At 41.1% G+C, this 26271-nt stretch overlaps 1 protein-coding gene across 4 annotated transcripts in view; it reads right to left on the bottom strand.

The window, feature by feature from the left end:
- FBXO34 (F-box protein 34) overlaps nt 1–19102 on the bottom strand; it is an 81984-nt gene extending 62882 nt beyond the window's left edge. Inside the window, exons 1-2 of one of the 4 annotated variants that reach the window (XM_025295486.3) lie at nt 18940–19063; nt 3571–3665 (exon numbers count right to left, since the gene is read on the bottom strand). Coding sequence is in view for 1 of the 4 variants with exons in the window: in XM_006068143.4 (XP_006068205.2) it covers nt 18940–19088 (149 nt within the window). In the remaining 3 variants the exon portion in view is untranslated. Of the gene's footprint in view, nt 1–3570; nt 3666–18939 lie in introns of those variants that run through there. The other 3 variants (XM_006068143.4, XM_006068144.4, XM_044924947.2) reach the window with 3 other exon arrangements.
- Nucleotides 19103–26271: the final 7169 nt, after the last annotated feature.

Below are 26271 nucleotides of genomic sequence, written 5' to 3' on the forward strand. Positions count from 1 at the left end.
CTTTGAAAGACTTTTATGGAAACATTTGCACATACACATTCCAGTCCTTGAAATAATGATACCAAGTGTTCTTCAAGGTTCTAAAGGGAAAATTCTAAGATTACCTAATTCCACCAAAATTTCTGCTGCAGGCAATCACCACCATATTTAAATCACATAATTATTACTATGGGTAGGGAGAAAAGGAAAATGAATACTTTGATATTTTACTAAATGCCACTATTTAATACCATTTTAAACTAAGTCCTCTAAGTACAACCTTATTAGGTAGGTGCTGCTGCTGCTGCTAAGTCGCTTCAGTCGTGTCCGACTCTGTGCAACCCCATAGACAGCAGCTCACCAGGCTCCCCATCCCTGGGATTCTCCAGGCAAGAATACTGGAGTGGGTTGCCATTTCCTTCTCCAATACATGAAAGTGAAAAGTGAAAGTGAAGTCGCTCAGTCGTGTCCAACCCTCAGCCACCCCATGAACTGCAGCCTACCAGGCTCCTCCGTCCACGGGATTTTCCAGGCAAGAACACCGGAGTGGGTTGCCATTTCCTCCTCCAATGCATGAAAGTGAAAAGTGAAAGTGAAGTCGCTCAGTCATGTCCGACTCCCAGCGACCCCATGGACTATCAATGTCCAAAACTTTCAGATGAGAAAAGTGGGGCACTGAAAGGCTAAGTAACTTGTTAAGTAAATGGCAGAACAAGACTTGAATCCAGTCTGGCTCCAGTATCTGGACTACTCTCTGCTACAGAATCCATACCCTAAAACTTCTCACTCTGAAACACAAGAAAGATGACTACATGAACATTTCCAGACGCTAGATTACTGACCCTCTTCACAATTCCAGTTACCTTTGAGATTTTACATTTTAAAAAACAAAATAAACAAAGGAAAATAACAAAACTAAAACATCCGGGCAGATCCTTTAAATAGTGTGGAAAGAATTAACAGCAGCTATTATAGGCACTGGAGAAGGAAATGGCAACCCACTCCAGTGTTCTTGCCTGGAGAATCCCAGGGACAGAGGAGCCTGATGGGCTGCCGTCTGGTCGCACAGAGTCAGACACGACTGAAGCGACTTAGCAGAAGCAGCAGCAGCAGCATTACAGGCACTAGCACCACTGACCAAAGCTAATAAGGCCCCTTATCTGTCCACTCTACTGCAAAGCTCACCAGTCAACAGAGCCTGTCTAGGTAAAGAGATGCCAATCAGTTTTATATCACTTCATTCTTTCATTTGATTGGTTAAATCAGAATCAAACATCTGTAACATGAAAGAGATACGGAAACAAAAAGTTAAAGAAATGTGACAAAGGAATAAACAATTCATAAAACAGAACTTGTTAAAAGCTCTCTGAGATCCTCAGAAAGATGGTGCATTCATAAATCAAGAAAGAAAGCTGTGAAAAGACAAAAAAGTACAAGAAAAGACTCTTGAAAACAAAATTTGTAAAAGGTAGTGTAAGGTTTTATACTGTGAAGGCAAAACCTAGAAAGTAGACAGAAACAGGAAACAGACAAGAAATAACGAAAGGATACCCAGCATCAGTCCAGGAGGTCAGCATTTAAGTAACAGAAATTACAGAAGGAAAATAGGAAAAAAAAATTGAAGAGAGGACATTTTCAGAGAAATATAAATGTTCTACAACTAAAAGATTTAATTAACTAAAAGATTTATAAAGTCTTCCAATTAATAAGGCCCACTCAGTGCTCAAATGAATAAAGACCCACGCCATCAAAATCTTTGGAAAATTTCAGGCAACAATGACCAAAAAAGACAATAAACGCTTTCAGAGAAAAGGTAGCTCATATGCAAAGGAACAAGAATCAAACTGGCCTCCCACAGCAATATAAATAAAACCAAAAATAAACAAATGAGGCCTAGTGAAACTTTTGTACAGCAAAGGAAACCATAAATAAAACAAAAAGACAACCTACCATATTTGCAGAGAAAATATCTGCAAATAATGAAACTGACAAAGGCTTAACTTCCAAAATATACAAACAATAACAAAAAAACAACCCAATCAAAAAAATGGACAGAAGACCTAAACAGACATTTCTCCAAAGAAAACTTACAGATGGCCAACAAGCACATGAACAGATGCTCATCACAACTAATTATTAGAGAAATGCAAATCAGAACTACAATGAGGCACCACCTCACATGGGTTAGAATGGCCATCATTAAAAAGTCACATGCTGGAGAAGGTGTGGAGAAAAGGAAACCCGTGTACACTGTTGGTGATAATGTAAACTGGTCCAGCCACTGTGAAAAACAGTATGGAGGTTCCTCAAAAAAACTAAAAATAGAAGTGCCATATGAGCCAGCAATTCCACTCCTGGGCATACCCAGACAAAACTATAATCCCCAATGTCAGCAGCACTAATAGTCAAGACACTGAAACAACCTAAATGCCACTGACAGAGGAATGGATAAAGAAGACGCAGTACATACAATGAAATACGACTCAGCCACTAAAAAGAATAAAATACTGTCATTTACAGCAACATGGATGGACCTGAGATTATCATAGTAAGTGAAGTCAGAAATAGAAAGATAAATACCATCTAATATCACTGATATGTGGAACCTAAAAATAATACAAATGAACTTACTTACACAATAGGAACAGACTCACAGACATAAAAAAAAAATAATAACTTACAGTTACCAAAGAGGAAAGGCTAGGAGAGAGATAAATTAGGAGTTTGGGATTAACACATAAACACTACTATATATAAGACAGATAATCAACAAGGACTTTCCTCTATATGACAGGGAACTTTATTAATATTCTATATATTTAGAATAACCTATATAGGAATAGAATAAACTATATAGGAAATAATAATATTTCCTATTATATAGGATAATAACCTATAATAGGAAAATAACCTTTATAGGAAAAGAAACTGAAAAAGAATGCATATATGTATATGTGTAAATACTCACTTTGCTGTACACCTGAACTAATACAACACTGTAAATCTACTATATTCCGATAAAAAAGTAAAATTAAATTTAAAAGAGAGAAAGACAAATGCCATATGATATCATTATATATGGAATCTAAACTATGAAACAAATGAACTTATCTATGAAACAAACACCAACTCACAGATACAGAGAACACACTTGTGGCTGCCAAGGGCAGGGGAAGGGGACTGGCTGGGAGTCTGGGATCGGCAGATGCAAACTATTATTTATAGAATGGACAAACAACAAGGCCTGACTGTATGCACTGCGAACTATACTCAAACCACAGTGGAGACAAATATGAAAAAGAATGTACATATAGGATAAGTGAGTCACTTTGCTGTACAGCAGAAATTAACCCAACACTGTAAATCAACTATACTTCAGTTAAAAACAAATAATAATAAAACGGGCCTAAGACTTCTTTTCAATAATGAAGAATACTAGCAAAGAATGAATCAATGCCTTTGAAGCACTGACAGAAAATTATGTTCAACCTACAATTCTACTCTCAGCCACACTAACATTCCATTTTAAGAATAAAATAAAAACACTTTCAGACAAGGAAGTACTCAAAATTTACCTCCCACACATCTTACCTTAGTATGCATCCCAGCAAAACAAGGCAATACACCCAAAAAGAGGACTATATAAAACTGGAGCAGAAGGATACAGGACATCGAGAGATGGATAACTATGAAAAAGGGAAATACCATAAATTCATTCTATCTTTAAGAAAATGAAAAATATTAAGGTCAGTTATAAAAACTCACAAAGCCCTCATCAAAAAAAAAAAAAAAAGTACAACTGAGAACTCTGATATGGAGAGGTTATGGCATCCGTTTTATCTCTGCAGAACTACCTTCTCCCCACCCCCAGCATACATCTCCATCTGGGCATGGGACCAGGCTCCAGCTACTCTAATCTAGTCTCTCCACCTTGCCATAGCAACTTGTTCAGAAATAAACACAGAGCCAAGAATCAGTACTGGTGAGAGAGAGAGAGGCAAAGGAGGGTACCAAAAATAAAGCCAAAGGAGGAAAGCAAAGGGATATAGGGAGAGACTAATTCTTCTAAGTAACATTCAAGCACCTGGAGCCAATCCTATTCTTTCCCCCTGAACTCTCTATTTCCTTTCTTAGGCTCTAACTGAACTAGTTTTCTAACACTAATAAGGATCTCTAACCAAAATACTCCTTTCAAAGCAGGAAGTCAAAAGACACCAACTACTGTTAGTAAAATAAAAATATACAGTATTTACTAAGGTGAGCAGAAAGCTAAAAATAATGATATGTAATTATATCAGAAAGAAGGTGGGGAACAGGGTAGTGGTGTTGGAAAATAATCCTTCATGGTTTTCTGTGTCTTACAAGCAAAGCACTGTCTGCTCTTTGTTCTGGACTATATTCTCAAGGACGTTCATACAGTGAGCAACCTTGGAAGACAGAAGCTGTCTTCAGTATACTACTGTCTCCGTCTGAAGCAAAGAGCAAGTGTGCTTACTGCCCATTACAAAATATTTGAAATCCTTAAAAGCAGAGTTTTCTCCAGTAACAAAATCCATTATGTGAACAGTGCTGGCCCTCTCTGCAGTGTCCTGTGTGAAGTGCAGCTCAGGATACAGGCACAAATGAATGCTGATACCCTAGCTACTGCTAAGGCTCTAAGTAATAAACTGTACTTTATCTCTGACTCTGCCTCCAACCAGACTGTTAAGTCTATATTTCCGCCAGCATCCATGAAACTGTGACAGGCTAATTTGTTAGCTTCAGGTAGAGTAAACCCTCAGATCCTTTGTAATTCTGGACAGGTCGTAAATGAGAGCTAAATCTTGACTACCACTATAGACAATGCTTAAAATTGACAAATCTAGAAATGGAAGCATAAGAACATTAATATGGGGATTATCACTAGAAGAATCAAATAAAGAAGGAACTGAAGTGATTCCCTGGGGGGTGGGAGGGGATTGGGAAGGCAGAGGACTAGGGGATTTTACTGCTTTCAACATAAACTCTTTGAACTAGTACTTTTTCCACCCACCATGAACATGCATTCAAAAAAGCAGCCTTTCTGGGCTCCTTTAAAGGGGGGGAGAAAGAAGTGTACAGGCAAAAACTCTTTTCAAGAGGAAGCGATGAACTGGGAGACTGGGGTTGACATATATACACAAGCATGTATAAAACAGGTAATAAGAACCTACTGTGCAGCACAGGGAACTCTCCTCAGTGATGCATGGTCACCTAAACGGGAAGGAAATCCAAAAGAGAGGACATATGGATACGTACAACTGATTCACTTTGCTGCACAGCAGAAACTAACACAACACTGTAAAGCAACTATATTTCGGTAAAAATTAATTAAAAGAAAACCCTCTTTTTAGTATTCATTCCACTAAAACTGGATGGGAGCATCAAGAAAAGTACTAATTAAGCATGACGTTCTCCTCACAGTTCTAGAAATCTAAAAGGGAAAGTCTCTCACCACTGATCATCTCAAGCCAGAAAACAGTCTCAATGTATCTCCAAAAATAAGTATGTCATGTCTTGCTTTGGAGAATTTTTTTTTTTTTGAGTCTACTAGCGATGTACACAATAGTGTCCTACAACTTCTATGGAAAGCATATTACTGGCTTCAGCATATAAATGTATCCTTAAACATGATTTCCTGCAATAACAACATTCTGCTGCTGCTGCTGCTGAGTCACTTCAGTCGTGTCCAACTCTGTGTGACCCCATAGACGGCAGCCCACCAGGCTTCCCCCATCCCTAGGATTCTCCAGGCAAGAACACTGGAGTGGGTTGCCATTTCCTTCTCCAATGCATGAAAATGAAAAGTGAAAGTGAAGTCGCTTAGCTGTGTCCGACTCTCAGCGACCCCATGGACTGCAGCCTGCTGGGCTCCTCAGTCCATGGGATTTTCCAGGCAAGAGTACTGGAGTGGGGTGCCATCGCCATCTCTGAATAAGATTCTAGGTTACCCCTTAAATCACCAGTGTTTTAAAAGTGAAATTAAAATTATGAGAAGAAATACTTCTATAGTGAAGGGAATAAACTGTGTCATCTTACAAGGAAAAACATAGACAAACAGCTAATTAATGGTCAAAAAGTAATTCACATTAAAGAATCAGAATTTTCTAATCAAAATTTGAAATTAAAACAATTAAAAATAATTTGGAATTATTTTGTATAGTTGGTAGGGGATGACTAGTTCCATTTAGTATAACTTTTTTTCTTAAAAATCCAGAATAGCAAAGCCTACTCACTGTCTACTTCTCTACTTCTCCACCAAATTATACTTCTTATACAGCTCCCACTGAACCTAATTTTTAGGGACAATGAAAAAAGGGCATATACAAATTCTGCTCCCGAGATAAGCTAAGTTGTTATTGGGCTAAACTATAAGTCTAAATAATAGAGGATCTGATTAGGAGCCAGCTCTGGTTTCATTTAAAATGCACTTTAAATTGTTGTTTAGTCGCTACATCGAGTCTGACTCTGCAACAACAACATACAAGTGCTTCAATCACACTGGTTTCATTCAAACTACTTAACTTTTGAGAAGCTGGGGCAAATAAAAGAGCTCTGTGAAGTTAGTTTCACTACAGCGTTGCTAATTTCTTTTTCATATCTAGCTGCTCTTCACTAAGAAGGCTTACTATGTAGTGATGTTCCTCTACAGTCAGACTGGATGGGTTTGAAATACAGCTCCTACACTCTACTGAGGCAAGTTGCTAAACCTCTAAGACTCAGTTTTCTGCAAGCAAAAAGGGACAGGAATACTTTCTTCATGGAATTGTTAGAAAGATTTTTTTTTTTTTAATACACGTAAAAGCTTTAGCATAAGACCAAGTCAAAAGAAAAAAGGAAGAAAGAAGATAGTTACTAATATTGTCATGCCTTATTTCATGGAAAGTCACATCCAGTAGGAAAGAGATGCTCCATCTGCACACAGTGGAACACACTCTGAGATTCTTTCTTGTTAATTAAACGACCAGTGAAGGTAATGAAAAGCAACTTCACCAAAAAGATGCTACAGGCATGAAGCAGACAACACATTTCAGCAAGCCAAACTCAGTCCCTTTTCCACCAAGAGAAGAATCCTTAAATTTCACACGTTTGCTTGCCTTGGGCTTCCCAGGTGGTGCTAAAGTATCTGTCTGCCAACACAGGAGACGCAGGTTCGATCCCTGGGTCAGGAAAACCCCCTGGAGGTGCAAAAGCCAACCTATTTCAGTATTCTTGCCAGGAAAACCCCCTGAACAGACAAGTCTGGTGGGCTACAGTTCAAAGGGTCGCAAAGAGTCAGACACGATTGAGCAACTAAGCATATATAAATTCATTCAACAAATGTTTAGCTAAGGACACAGGAAAGAACATGATATGTACCACTTTCTATCCTAAACTATGAAGACCTCAGCAAGGGGCCTAAGGCTGACTACCTTTTAAGTGTTAAGATATACTTTTTTCCTCTGTTATTTTAGCTTATTGGGTCTTCACTGCTTTCAGAAAGGAAAGGAAGGGGAAGAAAGAAAGCAGAGCTCTACAGAAATTTGTCCTCCAGATAAAGTGGGATGATACTACCTACAATGAAAAGTACCTCAGTCTCTATTGTTTAAAGCACAAATATTGGCCCCTTCAGTTTCTTCACCCGAAGAGTGAAAAATTTCAAAAGTAAGAACAATGATATTATAATCTCTCCCTGACTGCAGCAGGCCAAAATATTGCTACTGGGAGTCTAATAATTTTTCTAACACTTTCTCAAGATCCACTGCTATTACAGAAAAACCACGATCTACCAAGTACAAGGTGCGATATGCCATGCACTAGCTACGAAAGAGGTCTCTGACCTCAAGACCTCATCAGGTGGTATGGGAAAACATGCACTGCTGCTGCCGCTGCTGCTGCTGCTGCGTCGCTTCAGTCGTGTCCCACTCTGTGCGACCCCACAAACGGCAGCCCACCAGGCTCCCCCGTCCCTGGGATTCTCCAGGCAAGAACACTGGAGTGGGTTGCCATTTCCCTCTCCAAACATGCATTAGGTATCTTTTATGCTATTGGATTTATTACTTTGAAAGTAAGTACAGCACATAATACCATTTGGTTGAAAAGAAAAATACTATGAATTTTATTTCCTTCAAGTCACAACCAAAAGGTTGTATTTAGAAGAGTTGAAAACACACTTTACAAACACTACAAAAAATTACTATAGCAGAATTTTTTTTTCAGAACATACTTTATATAACTCATCTAAGCCCACTTAACAACTGGAGAGTAAAAGGTTAGAAAATTAAAAGACCCACAAGAAATATATAAAAGGAACCAAAAGAAATGTATTTATTATTTTCCCCAATTACATTAAAGGACATTTTAAGATTAGTTGAAATACGCTTCTACATATTAAGAAATGTACACAAGAAAAAACAGAAGACCAAGGAAAAAAACAAAGTAGCATACTTTATTTAACCTTATGCCCTAATCTACTTTTAATTAAGAGGGCAAATTCTGGACTTTCCTGGTGGTGCAGTGGATTAGAATCTGCTTGCCAATGCAGGAAACAGGAGTTTGATCCCTGGTCCTGGTTCAGGAAGATTTCCCACGCAACAGAGGAACTAAGCCGGTGCGCCACAACTACCGAGCCCAAGTGCCGTAACTACTGAAGCCCAAGAGCCTAGAGCCCGTGCTTTGCAACAAGTGAAGCCACCGTAATGAGAAGCCTGCGAAACACAGGCAACAGTAGCTCCCACTCACCACAGAAAAAGCCAGAACATAGCAATGAAGACCCAGTGCAGCCCAAAGTAAATAAATAAATGGGATTCCCTGGTGGCTCAGGGGTAAAGAATCTGCCTGCCAATGCAAGAGATGTGGGTTCAATCCCTGGGTCAGGAAGATCCCCTGGAGTAAGAAATAGCAATCTACTACAGTATTCTTGCCTAGAAAATTCCACGGACAAAGAAGCCGGGCAGGCTACAGTCCACAGGGTCGCAAAAAGTCGGACACAACTGAGCACACACACACACACACACACAACCTCCTACTTATACAACAAAAATGTGAATTTCCCAGAAAAGTTAGTATTTACTTGGACTTTTAATAATCGATTTTATTAATGATATTTGCCATAAAGGGGAAAACCCACAAGATGTTAAGATAAACAATAAAAAGACATAAGGATTGGACTTCCCTGGTGGTCCAGTGGTTAAGACTCCATGCTCCCAATGCAGGGGACCCCGGTTCGATCCCTAGTCAGAGAACTAGATCCTACATGCCCCAACTAAGAGTTCACATGCTGCAACTGAAGATCCCACATTCTGCAATGAAGATCAAAGATCCCACATGCTGCAACTAAGACCTGGTATGGCCAAAAAATAAATAAAAAGAGATATTTAAAAAGAAAAAAGACAAAAGGATAAATTCTTAAATTTAAGACTGGTACATGCCAAAGAATATATAGGTCTGTAAACTGCTGAGAGAAAAAGTGACAGAAGTTAACTAACGCACTGTACATAATGCCTGGCATATAAAACATGCTCCCTTTTTTTAAGTAAATGAATACACACATAGGACTTGAAATTCCACAAGTTAAAAATGGTGATATTTAACCATTTTATCAAGATAACCATGAAACGTTTCATAAAACATGGGCAAAGAAAATGTCAAATGAAAGATATGATTCCTAAAGTATAAATCTATAGACTTTCCATGCATTTATTTTCAGGATCCATTTTCACAGTCTTCATAGCGTCCCAAATAAGCTGGACCACTGTGATGGCAGTACAGACTTCAACTAGAAGACAGCCTGAACCGCGGAGACTTATCCCCAAGGCTGACGCGGTACGTACAAAGTACCCAGAACCTCCAGAGAATAATTCTGATAACTGAACTTGAAATAAAATCTCTTGCTCTACTTAGGAAACAAGTTTGTCTCTCCTGGTTCCTGAACAATAGAGCAAATGTATCCTTTGAGACTTCCTTACCAAACTCAAAATCATCTTCAGAAACTCCAGCTAATCGATTTTCTATGGTAGTTTCAAGAGTGATTTCAGAGCTTCAGATAGGCAATTTTTATGTTATTAATTATTTAATATACATTTTTTTTTTGATGATCCAGTGGATGTTGGCAATTTGATCTCTGGTTCCTCTGCCTTTTCTAAAACCAGCTTGAACATCTGGAGGTTCACGGTTCACATGTTGCTGAAGCCTGGCTTGGAGAATTTTGAGTATTACTTTACTAGCATATGAGATGAATGCAACTGTGCGGTAGTTTGAGCATTCTTTGGCATTGCCTTTCTTTGGGATTGGAATGAAAACTGACCTTTTCCAGTCCTGTGGCCACTGCTGAGTTTTCCAAATTGGCTGGCATATTGAGTGCAGCACTTTCACGGCATCATCTTTCAGGATTTGAAATAGCTCAACTGAAATTCTATCACCTCTACTTGCTTTGTTCGTAGTGATGCTTCCCAAGGCCCACTTGACTTCACATTCCAGGATGTCTGGCTCTAGGTCAGTGATCACACCATCGTGATTATCTGGGTCATTAAGATCTTTTTTGTACAGTTCTTCTGTGTATTCTTGCCACCTCTTCTTAATATCTTCTGCTTCTGTCAGGTCCATACCATTTCTGTCCTTTATTGAGCCCATCTTTGCATGAAACATTTCTTTGATATCTCTTAATATTCTTGAAGAGATCTCTAGTCCTTCCCATTCTATTGTTTTCCTCTTTTCTTTGCACTGATCATTGAGGAAGGCTTTCTTATATCTGCTTGCTATTCTTTGGAAGTCTGCATTCAGATGGGTATGTCCTTCCTTTTCTCCTTTGCCTTTAGCGTCTCTTCTTTTCTCAGCCATTTGTAAGGCCTCCTCAGACACCTGTTTTGCTTTTTTGCATTTCTTTTTCTTGGGGATGGTCTTGATCCCTGTCTCCTGTACAGTGTCATGAACCTCCATCCATAGTTCATCAGGCATTCTGTCTATCAAATCTAGTCTCTTAAATCTATTTGTCACTTTCACTGTAAAATCATAAGGGATCTGATTTAGGTCATACCTGAATGGTCTAGTGGTTTTCCCTACTCTCTTCAATTTAAGTCTGAATTTGGCAATAAGGAGTTCATGATCTGAGCCACAGTCAGCTCCTGGTCTTGTTTTTGCTGACTGTATAGAGCTTGTCATTGGCTGCAATGAATATAATCAATCTGATTTCAGTGTTGGCCATCTGGTGATATCTATGTGTAGAGTCTTCTCTTGTGATGCTGGAAGAGGGTGTTTGCTATGACCAGTGCATTCTCTTGGCAAAGCTCTGTTAGCCTTTGCCTTGCTTCACTGTGTACTCCAAGGCCAAATTTGCCTAGGTTACTCCAGATATCTCTTGACTTCCTACTTTTACATTTCAGCCCCCTATGATGAAAAGGACATTTTTTGATGTTAGTTCTAGAAGGTCTTATAGGTCATCACAGATCATTCAACTTCAGCTTCTTTAGCATTAGTGGTTGGGACATACACTTGGATTACTGTGATACTGAATGGTTTGCCTTGGAAACAGAGATCTTTCTGTAGTTTTTGAGCTTGCACCAAAAAACTGCACTTTGGACTCTGTTGACTATGAGGGCTACTTCATTTCTTCTAGAGGATTCTTGCCCCCAGTAGTAGATATAATGGTCATCTAAATTCAATTCGCCCATTCCGGTCCATTGTAGTTCACTGATTCCTAAAATGTCGATGTTCACCCTTGTCATCTCCTGTTTGACCACCTCCAATTTACCTTGATTCATGGACCTAACATTCCAGTTTCCTATGCAATATTGTTCTTTACAGTCACATCCACAACTGGGCGCTGTTTTCACTTTGGCTCCGTCTATTCATTCTTTCTGGAGTTATTTCTCCATTCTTCTCCTGCAGCATACTGGGCACCTACCAACCTGGAGAGTTCATCTTTCAGTGTCATATCTTTTTGCCTTTTCATACTGTTCATGGGGTTCTCAAGGAAAGAATACTGAAATAGTTTGCCATTCCCTTCTCCAGTGGACCATGTTTTGTCAGAACTCTCCACCATGACCTGTCTTGGGTGGCCCTACATGGCATGGGTCATAGTTTCATTGAGCTAGACAAGGCTGTGATTCATGTGATCAGTTTGGTTAGTTTTCTGTGATTGTGGTTTTCATTCTGTCTGCCCTCTGATGGATAAGGATAAGAGGCTTGTAGAAGCTTCCTGATATAGACTCCTTCAATACTCACTTCGATCTATTCTCACATGGACGTCCTGATTTACAGAGGCTGGACATCTAAAAACTACATTTTTCAGATGCCCTTGAAGCAAAGGTTTCACATAAAACCAAAGTGTGGCCAAGCAGATCACTTAAGATATAGAGAGTGAAAAGTAACATGTAGTGATATTCTTGCCCAAAGAAGTGAAAACTTCCGCCATGAATGAATCAGCTTTCTGATTCAACAACACAGCCCATAATGGCAGTAGCCCCTTCTCAGGCAAGTTCTATAATGTCCTTGTGGGGTCTGTTTCAAGAAACTCAGTCTAATTTGTTCAGTCACCCTATTCAATGTTTACCTCTTTCTTAATAAATCCCATTTGCTACAACTACTTACAGCAGATGCTCTTGCTACAGATTCTTATAAAATAAGTACAAAGTAAACAGGGATGTAAAAAAAAAAAAAAAAAGCACCATCCTGGGACTTTCCTGGCAGTCCAGTGGTTAAGACTCCACCTTGCAATGCAAGGGATATGGGTTTGAGTCCCCATCAGGGAACTAAGATCCTGCACGGCATGGAACAACTAAGCCCATGTGCCACAACTAAAGATCCTGCATGTACAACTAAGACCCAACACAGACAAATAAATATTTTTTTTAAAAAAAGCATCATCCTATTAGCAGTTAGAAACCTATCAAGAGTTAACGGCTTATGGATAAAGATATAGGCTTGACCTGGAAGGGAGAAGGCAATGGCACCCCACTCCAGTACTGTTGCCCGGAAAATCCCATGGATGGAGGAGCCTGGTAGGCTGCAGTCCATGGGGTCGCTAAGAGTCAGACACGACTGAGCAACTTCACTTTCACTTTCCACTTTCATGCATTGGAGAACGTAATGGCACCCCACTCCAGTGCTCTTGCCTGGAGAATCCCATGGATGGAGAAGCCTGGTAGGCTGCAGTCCATGGGGCTGCACAGAGTCTGACACAACTGAAACAACTTAGCAGCAGCAGACCTGGAAAGCATTATAATTGAAAAGCCTAAAAGGCTACCGGCCAGATTACAAGGAGCACAATATAGAGTTAACAACAGCGCTTTAGACAGCCTCACAGATCTAGAGAACAAACTAGTGGTCCGCAGTTGTGGAGGGTGAGGAGGATACACAGGGGTAGAGAAGTATGAGGTACAAACTATTAGGTAAAAAACAAGCTACAAGGATATATTATATAACACAGCGAGTATAGCCAATATTTTATAATAACTATAAGTGGTGTATAACCTTTAAAAATTGTAGGACTTCCCCAGTCCAGTGGTTAAGACACCACACTCCCAATGCAAAAGGAGTGAGTTCACTCCCTGGCCAGGGAACTAAGACCTCACATATTGTGCAGCATGGCCCCCCACCCAAAAAAACCGTGATTCAATCGTTATATGGTACACTATTGCATACAACTGTACACATTATAACTTACATAATATTGTACAGCAACTATACTTCAATTTAAAAAAAAAGAGGTTTAGATAGTTTGGATCTGGAAGAGGAAGAATTGCCAGCAAAGCTGATAAATCAGGAGAAATAAGAGACGAGAACCAAGAGAGGAGAGAATTCAAAAAATGTGAAGATGTCTTCCATTCAACTAAATACCAAAGATGACAAACTGGGTTAAGATCCATTCTTCATATTACTTCCTTTCTCAAAGATTATCCTATATAAAAAAATAATGCTCAAACTCTCTCCAAAATTGGGCCCCTTGCGTGCTACAGTTCCTTTATACCATATATTTTCCTTTTTCTTTACTTATGGCTGTCCTGGGTCTTCGCTGCTGCATGTGGGCTTTCTCGAGTTGTGGCGAGCAGGCTTCTCATTGCAGTGGCTTCTCTTATTACAGAGCACAGGTTCTAGGTGCACAGGCTTCGGTAGTCGGGGCTTAGGTGCCGCGCGTGGAATCTTCTTGGACCAGCAACTGAACCCGTGCATTAGTAGGCAGATTCTCAACCACCGGACCACCAAGGAAGTCCTTCTTTCTTCTTTTTTAATATCACAACTTTTATTCAGTCTTCTTTTAAAAAAAAAAAATCTCTTTTTTAGGTCCTAAAATAAAAGTCCAATCCAAGACCCACATCTAAAAAGCTTTCACAGCAGTCGAAGTTGCCTCCTCTGAATTCATGGAACATTTATTCATCAGACACCAAACTAAAATCCAAACTAAATTATAAGCTTAAATAGAGCAGGGGCTGTGTTCTTCTTTATATTCTGAACCCCCAGTATAATGCCACATTCAGTGCTAACAAATAGGCCCTTTCAACAGGTAGTTTCAGAAGGGTGGAGTTAAGATTGCAGGAGATTAAAATTTTAACTAAATTGACTTGGAAGGTGCACAAAGAAACTTTCTGTAGGGGTGGTGATGTTCTATATTTTGACAGGGTTATGGGTTAAAGAGATGTATGAACTTGTTCAAACTAAGGGACAAGTTAAACTATTTATTTACAAAATAAATAGTTCATGAAAGGAATGCTCAAGTAAAGGGTAAAGTATATTTACTCTGAAATACAACCAAAACATAAGATGGGTTGATAAAACACATCGACAGAGAAGTCAGAATGCGTGGACAAATAAAGTAAATATAGCAAAATAAGAATTAGAAAATCTAAGTTGTCGATATTTAGGTATTCAATGTATGAACAATTCTTGCAACTTTTCTGTGATTGAAATTTTCGTGATAAAATGATAGGGGGGGGGAAAGCAGAGTGGAAATGAGGCTGTGAGAGGCTCACATTATTTCAGAAGTTAGTCAATTAAAGGACTGATCTTAAGAAGAAAAAGAAGGTATATACATTCCTCTAGAGGGATGTCTGGATTATTCCTCTCCTCTCTAGCTCTATCTCTAGTCTTAGACTGACTACACAGGCTAGTTCTGGTCTTGAGTACTTGTTGCCTGAAAGAAAATGCATACTAAGCTCCCTTCATTCTAGAACAATCCAAATCTGTGGAGACTAACCCCTTTGTCTGTCTTGGGATAAAATAACCTGTTTCTCATTCTTTTTACCTGAGTTTCTAATACTTCCTTGACTGACCTTTAGACTAAACCTGTGACCAATCTGCGTTAACATAAATGGTTCATCCTCTTAGTCCAATTCTTGCCCTTCAGACTCATGGCTCTCCACACCAACAGAATGTTAAAACAAAGGTCACACAGTCCCTGGCTGAGGACCTGGCAGAGAGTACCCAAAAATGCCTGCTGTGTGAGTAAAACCCATGCTTGATAATAATATGATACACAAACAGAGCTTAGTTTCACATTTTAATCTACACTGTGTTGAGGGCTGAAAACTGTTTGTGCTAAGTTTCCAGAGCTGAACATTTAAAAAGGGAAGACCAGGAGCCTCTTCTGTGGAAAGCAAACTAGAAGATGGACCTAGAAACAAAAGGCTGACAAACTCTCAACTGACTTTAAGAAACACCTACATTTAAATCATTAATGCTTTCCCCAGATAATACAGTATGTTCATCAGCTTCAAAGTACCATAAACATGAACTAAAGGGGGGAAGATAAATTATGCATGGGTAAGAATTGACAGGAATTCAATTCCCAATGACCTAGATGCATTTGGAGTTCATTTGCTCTTTTTTGTTATTGTTGCTTCCAAAGGACTGCAGATTATGCACTTGCTGAATTTTGCCTTTGTCACACATGACCTAACAAGGAAGGCATTCATTCTACCATAGTAGCTTCTCTCAAGTGTCTGGTTCTAAACAGCTGCAAATTTTGGAAGATAACACTAAATGATGTCTCTAACCATTAGTATGTTCTCTCCCCAACAAATATGAAAATAAGATTAAGGGCTACTAGAGTATCAAAATTGCACAAATTAAACTGGCTGAGCATAAATTTATTAGAAAAGGAAGTAAAAAATGTGTATAAGAATTTTAATTCTATGTATTAATAGAATAATTGAGCCAATAAACATATCCTAAAGAATTTCTAGTACTTTTATTGTTTATATTTGCTTTTATCTGTTAGAAAGATGCTGTATCCCTAATGATTTGGCTAACTTAGTCCCCTAAATACAGCAACTGGATAAAATAACAGAATAATACTGATTTCAAATAAATTTCCATTTATAAAAAGTAAAAGCTGCTTCCTAGTCCCAAAACTGCAAGGCCTGGGTGAAAAATAACCTGCTCAAAGTAGAAACAAACTGTAAAAATGTTTATGTGTTATGGCTGGTTTAGTTATACAACTATTCAAAGCTGTTTTTTTTATAGTTTTCATTGTCTCTCAGTCATATCAGAATACATGAAGACCTTTATTCACCACCTATCAACTCATTTACCATTAAAAAAAAATCATTAAACTGCTAAACACAATGGGTGGGGGTGGGGGGGATGCACTATCAAGGAGAAGCTATTTTATCATCATCATTTATGTGTCTTTCCACTTACACATAGTTTGACTTTCACCCCTTCCGATGTACACTAGTACATTTAATTTACATGCATCCATGTGAAAATCCCAGGGACAGAGAGCCTGGTAGGCTGCCGTCTATGGGGTCGCACAGAGTCGGACAGGACTGAAGCGACTTAGCAGCAGCATGTGGCCTCCCCCAGAAAGGCTCATTGGAATAGATACATTAAAGTGTTCTTTTTGTACCTCCTTCAACTCCATTACATAATATCTTGTCATGATCATTTAATTTTAAAGAGTAGCTTGGTTAACACCCTCGAATTAGCAATTTCATTGTTAATTTGGTACTTATCAGTCTTGAGGATCCAAAAAACCAAATTATGTCTTCAGAGCCTTAACACTGTCAACAATTCCTAATGTTTTAAAATATGTATATTGTAATATTCAAATAGTACACACAATGCTGTAGAATGTCCAAAGTATGGTGAGTATTAAAATGAGATTTACAAGAACATCTTGTTTTGTAAACTTCCAGTCAAATCTAACAGTAATTAAAAAGGGTAAATTTCTGCTTTCATTTTCTGAGTAAACAAAGAAACACAGCACAACTTCCACCAGCATGTTGATGCAAAATCTAGAGACGCAATACCTTTTCAATCACCTTTAAAGAGCAAATAAGAGAAGAAGTATTAACAACAGAAAACCCCTAATAAGTCAAGGTCAATAGGGAGGGACTAAGGACTCCCATCCTGGTTTCCTGCTGAAGACACTAAATTGCAATTATGCTTCAGTTTTAGCCATCTACCTCTCAAACTAGATTCTATTTAAATGGTTTTATAGAGAGGAAAAAATGATGAGCAAAAGTACTGATACGCTGCAATACTTGAAGCTAGTAACGGCAGGTCTAGCTCCTCTTCTAGCCTGATCTCTCTGGAAAGCTTCGGAAGAAAAGCGGTATTCACAAACAAGGCATTTTTAAAAATTCTGTAGTTTCATATTTGCAAGCACTACAGACAAAATTTTAGTTACTTGTCCAGGCAAGCAGTTCCTGTTATATGTTATTTTACTGTTACACCCAGTCTTGGTAGGAAAACAAGAAAAAGCCTTTTTGGTGAGCTATAACCGCAGGAAACCCTCAATTATCCATGGGTAGGGACAACCTGGGATAAATTAAGTCCCCAGGTAATTATTATTTAACAATAATATTGGATTAATTCAGACCTCCTCCTTTCCTTTTTACAAAAGAAAAAGTTGACTTAAAAGCCGCTCTCTTCCAAGCCACTCTCTTAACAACAAAAAAGCAAATGGGCAGATAAATTATTTCAAAATTGTATAGCAAGAAAGAGTAAGGAAATCATCAGCACTCAAATTGGTTCTTTTTCAGCAATTCCGATCACAAGCCATCAAACTACGAGTTAAGCTCTCTGAAAAGCATTTAGATCAAACACCCACCATCCACCCCCACCAAAAAAAAAAATCCTCCTGATTGAGATTTTCCTAAATCAAATGGATCTTATATTGAACTGTGTAACAATGCTTGTTCGAAATGAAGTTAAAAAACTTGACAACTACTGCATTAAAACTGTAAAATGCTGATATCGAACAACTTTCGATTCAAATTCTCTGGGACCCCAGGCGTTGACAGAAGCTTGAACTTCCTTTCTTTCCCCGTCCCGGTCCTCCCGGCCCTTCTGTGAGCCAGGGTTCCCACCAGGGCCTGCAGTGACATCACAGCTCATATCCTCGTAACCCCTGACGTCACAGACACGCGGACCCACAACACTGTGACTTCATCGCGGACTGGGGCGGAACCGCAGTCGACCTGCACCAGCCCAGAGGCCAGAGAAGCCTCCGAGCCTCCGTCCTGCCCGGTCCCCAAAGAAGGTTAAGGACAGGCGCCAGCTCACCTGCGTTGGGACAGGGAAGGACGGAGCGGCCGAGCCCTGGCGGGAGCCACCGGGCAAAACAACCCCCACCCAGGGCCCGACTTCCTCACCGGCCGCCAGTACCGGGCATGGGAGAGACGATCCTGAAACTCCTCAGGGCCTATCCCGGATCTCCTCGGCTTCAACCCAGACCCGGGACCCCGTTCCCGCCCGCCGGCCCGCCTGACCCTCCGAGCCCCGCGGGGGCGCTCAGCGCCCGGCCCGTGTGCAGGCGGAGGCCGTCCCAGGACAAGGTGCAGGCCACCGAGTCCCTGCCCCAGACCGAGCCTCGGACCGGCGGGCGGCACCCCCGCCCCCACCCGCCCGGCGCCCCAAGAGCGCAGGCGGGCGGCGGGAGGGGGCGGGGAGCGGCCACCGTGGCCGCCGCCGGACCCCGACCGCGCTGCTCTCGCGCCACGCCCCACCCCAGCCCGGACCCACCTGCGCTCCTGCCCCGGCCGGGGCCTGGCCAGGGGCTGCACACCCCTATACAGCGGCGGCGGCTGGAGGCCTGGCTCGCTCCCCACCGCTGAGACAGACCGAGCGCCCAGCGCGGCGCGGCGGAGCCCAACGCTCGCCCCGAAACCCATTTGTTTGGCTAAAACGGCGTGACGTCACGCGCCGGCCCAATCGACGGTTGGCCAGGGGAGGGGCCGCGGAGTCAGGGTCACAACGCCCCCTGCCGGGCTTCTGCGGCACTTCGGGAGCTGGGGATTCAGAGTGGGGGCACTTAAACAGGGAGAAAACCTGGTGAGGCGTCTTCGAGCCCCCAAGTGGTGAAGAGTGAAAGCTCGAGCACGACCTGTAGAGAAAGGACTCAACCCCTCAAGCTAGCCAGAATGGTAGTAAGCCAGGGTTCAACAGTCAGCAGCAATGGCAAGTCTATTAATACTCGTGGGTGGATGTCGGTGGAACTATATAAATGGTGTTAAATTACTGGTAGTTACCTGCTAGACTTGGGTTCAGATTTTGGTTCTGGTACTATCTGGGGAAGCTGGGCTTCACAGTTCTTATTTGTAAAATGAAGGGATTGGCAATGTCCGTTAAGTTCTTTTCTATACAAATGCAGGAATGCGTGCGTGCATGCTAAGTCGCTTCAGTCCTATCTGACTATTGTGACCCCATGGACTGTAGCCCACCAGGCTCCTCTATCCATGGGAGTCCCAGGAAAGAATACTGGAGTGGGTTGTCATGCCCTCCTCAATGGCAGTAATACCTACCAGCAATCTGATAAGCTTTGAGGTCGACAGTCTCAAAATGTGATCTTTAGAAGAGTAAGGGATTGTAAATGATGATTGCAAAAGAGGGTTTTGGTACTTTATTTAATACTTTCAAATGAGAGTGCCAGTGAAGGCTATTTTATACTCAGCCTTTAAACTGATAATTGTATTCATTTTGACCACATCATAGAACATGAGGACAATAAAAGAAAAAAACTCCTTCACCCTAACACAGGCACTCAGCATTCAGCTTATTTTCCTATAGACATTTTCTCATGCATATTTATTTTACAATGTTGTGCTCATAGTGTACACACAATTTTGGATCCTTGTTGGTTTGGGGTGCTTTTTTGTTTTTGTTTTTGCCTTTATAACTATTTTTTCCTAGTTCTACATAAGCTTCATAAACACTTCAGAAGCTGTGTAAAATTATATTAAGTGACCATACAAAATTTACCAAGTTCTTCATTCTCAGACTTATTTCCTTTATGACATTATAAGGAAACCATAGGACATTTTCATGAATGTAAATTTTTAAGATAAATACCCAGAAATGGAATTTCTAGGTGAAAGAGTATTGGCACTTTTAAAAGTCGCGCCCTCATGGTAGTTTGCAGTCACTTTTATGGGTCATTTCTTCCAGGTTTCCTTTGACCAATCGTCTTGCTTTCCCTGTTTCTGAGTCTGTATTTGATATTTCTCAGGGTCTTCCCATGTGTGCCTGTATCTTTTAGCCATGATGAATTCTAGCCAAGAGACTTATGGGCAGCTGACATCACTAACTATGAGGTGATGCCCCCTCTCTTTTGACCTCCAAGGAGCCTTTTCTGAGCATGGATATAGGCAGGGAGTTTTCCTTAAATCTGAATATGAGGAATATGTGGTCTCTTACCTGTGGCGCTGGTGGTTAAGAACCCCCCCTGCCTATGCAGGTGATGTAAAGAGAGCAGGTTCGATCCCTGGCTTGGGAAGATCCCCTGGAGCAATGCATGGTAACCCACTCCAGTGTTCTTTGCTGGAGAATCCCATGGTCAGAGGAGCCTGGTGGGCTACAGTCCATAAGGATGCACAGAGTCAGACACGACTAAAGCAACTTAGCATGCACTCGTCTTCTATCTAGAAAGGCCCCGGCCTCCTCCATTATCCTGCTTTTATGGAGTTCCTGTTTTAGAGTTTCTCTCCTCAGGGGAGAGATTGTTCAGCCTGGGGCCCATCTATCTCCTGCCTCATTATTAGAGCCAAACTGAGCAAGGACCCCAGAACTTTTACCATCTCACTCACTGTACTGTTCCTGCAAATTGCAGATGGGTTAAAGACACTGAAACTGCAAAAAACACAAATATCAAAATGACACTGGTTTCCATGTGACCAGCATATCTTCACTGTAAGAGTCTGATTAAAGACTGGTCTAATGCAGTGTTTTTCAAACTGATTGAGAACCAGTCGTGCAGGGATTTTTTTTATATTTAATGCATTGTGAACTATTTTGTAAAATGTAATATAACTGACTAAAACTTCTAGAAATGTGAAATTGTTGTTTTAAACAGCCCAAATTCTTGATTATTAAACTCAGCACACATAAAGTTACTCTGTCAAATTGCTAGTGAAGTTTCTGAAACTCTTCCTCTCATTTCTGCTGTTATCATGGCCTGACTCTAAAGCTGCCTAGTGGGCCACACTTTGAATAGCACTCATCTAAGAGAACAATCTGGAGAAGGCAATGGCACCCCACTCCAGTACTCTTGCCTGGAGAATCCCATGGACGTGGGAGCCTGGTGGGCTCCTATGGGTCCATGGGGTCGCTAGGAGTCAGACACGACTGAGTGGCTTCACTTTCACTTTTTACTTTCATGCGTTGGAGAAGGAAATGGCAACCCACTCCAGTGTTTTTGCCTGAACAATCCCAGGGACGGGGGAGCCTGGTGGGCTGCCGTCTATGGGGTCACACAGAGTCGGACATGACTGAAGTGACTTAGCAGTAGCAGCAAAAGAACAATCAGAGTAGCAGGCAGTGAAACCACTTGAGACAAGTAGTTCTTTGATTGTTTCTGCATCTGTACAATGGGAAGAAACTTTGAAAAAAGCTAGGAGAACCAGTGCAATGCCTCACACCTGGGAGGGAGTTCCCTGGCCTGCTTGGGTACCAGTGTGACACAGCGGGGTTGTGGGATTGAAGCAGTGCTGATAGAACAGATTAAGGGACTTCAGGGGCACAGCAGCTAAGAAGGTCTAAATATTATAAAATATTGGTATATTACTTTGGTTATTTCATCAATGATTAGAACTTAGTCATCTCAAACCAGCAAGCAAACGTCACATTAAATTAAGACCCAGTTCAATGGATTTGTTTGTATAGACCCAGACTCTCCACTCAGATAAAAACTAAGAACCTATCACTGCTCCTCAATAGCTCACTCCTACCTCAAAAGAAAAACAGGTTCTGATAGTCCTCCACAACCCTGAACTCCTAACCCAACCTACTTCTTCCATTTAGGACAAAGGATACCAAAAAGCAGGCTCACTGGACTTTGTCTCTAGGCCCCTCTTTACTGCAAAACTAGCTTCCTAGGTGTGATTATGATTTTCCCTTCCTAGTTCACTGTATTACCATGAAGCTCAAACAAGTGAGAAAAGTGAAAGTGCTTTCCAAAATTTAAAGTTTACACAGGTTAAGGCATGCAGTTAACCTCTCCTTGAATGAAGTCATTGGAGCATGTGTGAAGCACTGAGCTTATGCCCAGGGTGTGCACGGATGAAGCGTGGTGATGGTGATGGGAAACAGCAGAGGCTACTCAGCCAGGAGAAAGAACCTCATTCATGATAAACAGAAGAGCAACTAAAGGGAAGCAGAAGGACCAGGGCAGCAAACTGCCAAGAAAGATGAGTATATCTTGAAATTTATTGTTGTTGTTCAGTTGCTAAGTCATGTTCAATTCTTTGCAACCCCATGAACTGTAGCATGCCAGGCTTCCCTGTCCTTCACCATCTCCGGGAACTTGCTCAAATTCATGTCCATCTAGTCAGTGATGCCGTCCAACCATCTCATCCTCTGTCTTCCCCCTCTCCTCCTGCTTTCAGTCTTTCCCAGCATCACTGGGAAAATTTTGAAAATAATTTTGAAAATAAATTCAACTTCTCAAAAAAAAAGTCCCTTAGATCAACTAACTTTATGGTAACCTGCACACTTAAAAAGGGAAGTAAGACAACAACCTCTTCTAGGGAAATGCCAAGGCAAAATCGAATCACGGTCTCAGGTCTTCCTCCCTCCAAGGTATTGTCCTTAAACAAGCCCATTGTTGTTAAGTGCCCTTTGACCTTTCAGCAGCATTCAGATGACAGCTTCTACAACACCAACACAAAGATTCATAGCAATTTCCCCTTCCTCAATTTCTCTCTATTCTGACCCTGTCTTGGCTGAAATGTTACCTCCTCAGAGCTTTCTCTAACTCTCTGTGCAATATTTCAGCCTTGTCACTTTCCTTCACAGAATCCATGCCTGACAATAATGGGCACCCAATACATATCTGTTGAATTATTTAAAATATTCATACCTACTCACACCAAACAAGTTAATCCAGGATGCATAAGTTCATCATCAATGGATGATTAATAAAAATAACAAGAGTAAAAGGTCTTGTACAGTAGAAGTAGAACCTGAATAAAATCAAAACCTAAGGTCTTAGTACCAGAAAATGACCAAAAGTAGGAACATCTTGTAAAACCCAACCAACCAGTCATGATTTTTGTGCTTGCATACAAATTACCTTTGACCAAATTTTCTGATTCACCAATTAATCAGATATATTAATATATCATATAATATATAATACATGCCATTAATATATTAATTATTATATATAATTAATATATTAGCCTTATAATAACATAAACATAAGGATATTTATATTAATACTACCCACCTGGCATTTAGACAGGAACTAGCATTCATCGGGTAATACCAGGTAACTCATTCTTATATCTTTCATATTTTTGATAAGGCTCTGATCTGTTTGTTGAGAAATGGCAAGAAAAAAAAATGATAGGGGACGGGAGGAGTCACTGTCCACTGACTGTCTATAAAATAGCAATTTCCCTTTTCTTCCTTGCTAACAGAATTCTGGGCTTAGGCACTCTCTGTGTGTTTCAGGGGAGATGGCCCCAGATCCATGGGAAGAACAATGACTGACCTGAGCCAGTGGTTCTCAGTGGGGGGATAGATTTTGTCCCCCAGGGGACATTCAACAACGTCTGAAGATATTTCTGATTGCCACAGCTTGGAGAGAATTGCTATTGGCATCTAACAGGAGAGGCCGGGGATGCTACTCAGCAGCTTACAACAGTTCAGCACCGCCACTGCAAAGAATTATCCCTCCCCAAAAGCCAAAGGCGAGAAACACTGCAGCAAAGTCATCACTTTAGTGGTCCCGAACTCTTTGTCGGGGATTGGTTGAGGCACGGGTATGTGATGCAAATCTACCTAATAAAATGCAAAGGGAAGTTTACTGAGATATACCTGAAAAAGGTTTTTCCCGCCAGGCTCCATCTGTCCATGGGATTCTCCAGGCAAGAATACTGGAGTGGGTTGCCATGCCTCCTCCAGGGGATCTTCCCGACCCAGGAATTGAACCCGAGCCGCTATGTCTCCTGCATTGGCAGTTGGGTTCTTTACCACTAGCACACCTGGGAAGCCCGAGATATATCCAGAAAAGGTTTTTCTTACCTTTAGTAAAAAGACATTTTCTGCTGAAATGCATTACTTTCATAAATAAAATTATACTTAAGAGCAAGAAAAGAGAGATAAAAACACAAGAAGAAAGAGTTTGTCCTCTGCTGCTAGAACTGTGCCTGCGCGTGGTGCCTGGCAGTGCAACTGCCATCCTGGAATCATGAGCGATGTTAGCTGCAGACAACATGAGAGAAGGGCAAAGCAGAAAGATGCAAGTATCTTGCATCCTTGATGCCATAATTGAACTTCTGATTAAAATAATCCTTGAGACTTCTTTTTATATAAAATAATAAATTGTATTACTATTTAAGACATTATAGGACTTCCTAAAAATTTTGAAAATAGCTAAAAACATCCTAGTACATATATGTGCATGCTGTGCCATAGTGTCACTTCAGTCATGTCCGAATCTTTTGCGACCCTATGGACTATGGCCCACCAAGCTCCTCTGTCCATGGGCTTCTCTGGGCAAGAATACTGGGGTGGGTTGCCCTGCCCTCCTCCAGGGGATATTCCCAACCCAGGGACAGAACCCGTGTCTCTTATGTCTCCTGCACTAGCAGTCACGTTCTTTACCACTAGCGTCACGTGTGTGTGTGTGTGTGTGTGTGTGTTAGTCGCTCAGTCATGTCCAACTCTTTGCAACCCCATGGACTGTAGTCTGCCAGGCTCCTTTGTCCATGGGATTCTCCAGGCAAGAATACTGGAGTGGGTTGCCATTTCCTTCGCCCATATATGTGTGTGTATATGTATACACACACACACATATACACACACGGGAGCTTCCCTGGTGGCTCAGATGGTAAAGAATCCTCCTGCAATGCCAGTGACCTGGGTTTGATCCCTGGGTTGGGAAGAGCCCCTGGAGGAGGGCATGGCAGCCCACTCCAGTATTTTTGCCCAGAGAATTCCATGCACAGGGGAGCCTGGTGGGCTACAGTCCATACTGTCACAAAGAGTCGGACATTACTGAAGCAACTTAGCATGCACGCGCGCGCACACACACACACACACAGTTATATTCATGGATGGGAGATCGTTGTATAGGAAATAAACTGGTGGGAGTGGGGACACTAACCTACTTCTTTGGGGGCAAGCGCTGCTGTAGTGTAATAATAAAATAATTTTGTTTTGCTATGCTTCTGGAACAATCCTAAACTAATGATGCTAGAAGTTGATAAAACCTGTGGGAAAAGAATCTGTGAATGCGTGTTTGTGTTCTTTAAATAAATGAGTAGGAACTCGTGACACTTTGAAATCTTTAAGAAAACAATATTTTCAAATCATTGACATTTACTATGGGGGAGCCTGCGGCATAAGCACAAAACTAGCTAGCCTGTCCTTCTTCTTCCTCAGCTTTAGCACACCAAATTCACAGACACCTGCTGTAGCAAAGGAAAGGCTGCCTGGCTAAAGTAACCTAGTTACATCAGCTTGCTAAAATGGTCCAGGGCATTGATTTTGCTCAAAAGTGAGCTCTTTAAAAAAAAATGCCACCAACATATTCTGCAATTTTAGGATTTGCTGACATTTTCCACCAGGCATAACTATGCTCTTAGTGCCAAGTCTTACTTTGAAATACCAAAGATGCTTTGCAAAAAGTACAGAGCTCTGCTGCTGCTGCTGCTGCTAAGTCACTTCAGTCGCGTCCGACTCTGTGCGACCCCGTAGACAGCAGCCCACCAGGCTGCCCCGTCCCTGGGATTCTCCAGGCAAGAACACTGGAGTGGGTTGCCATTTCCTTCTCCAATGCATGAAACTGAAAAGTGAAAGTGAAGTCGCTCAGTCGTGTCCGACTCTTAGCAACCCCATGGACTGCAGCCTACG

The sequence above is a fragment of the Bubalus bubalis genome, chromosome 11 (genome assembly GCF_019923935.1).
Source record: "Bubalus bubalis isolate 160015118507 breed Murrah chromosome 11, NDDB_SH_1, whole genome shotgun sequence".
NCBI classification, from domain to species: domain Eukaryota; kingdom Metazoa; phylum Chordata; class Mammalia; order Artiodactyla; family Bovidae; genus Bubalus; species Bubalus bubalis.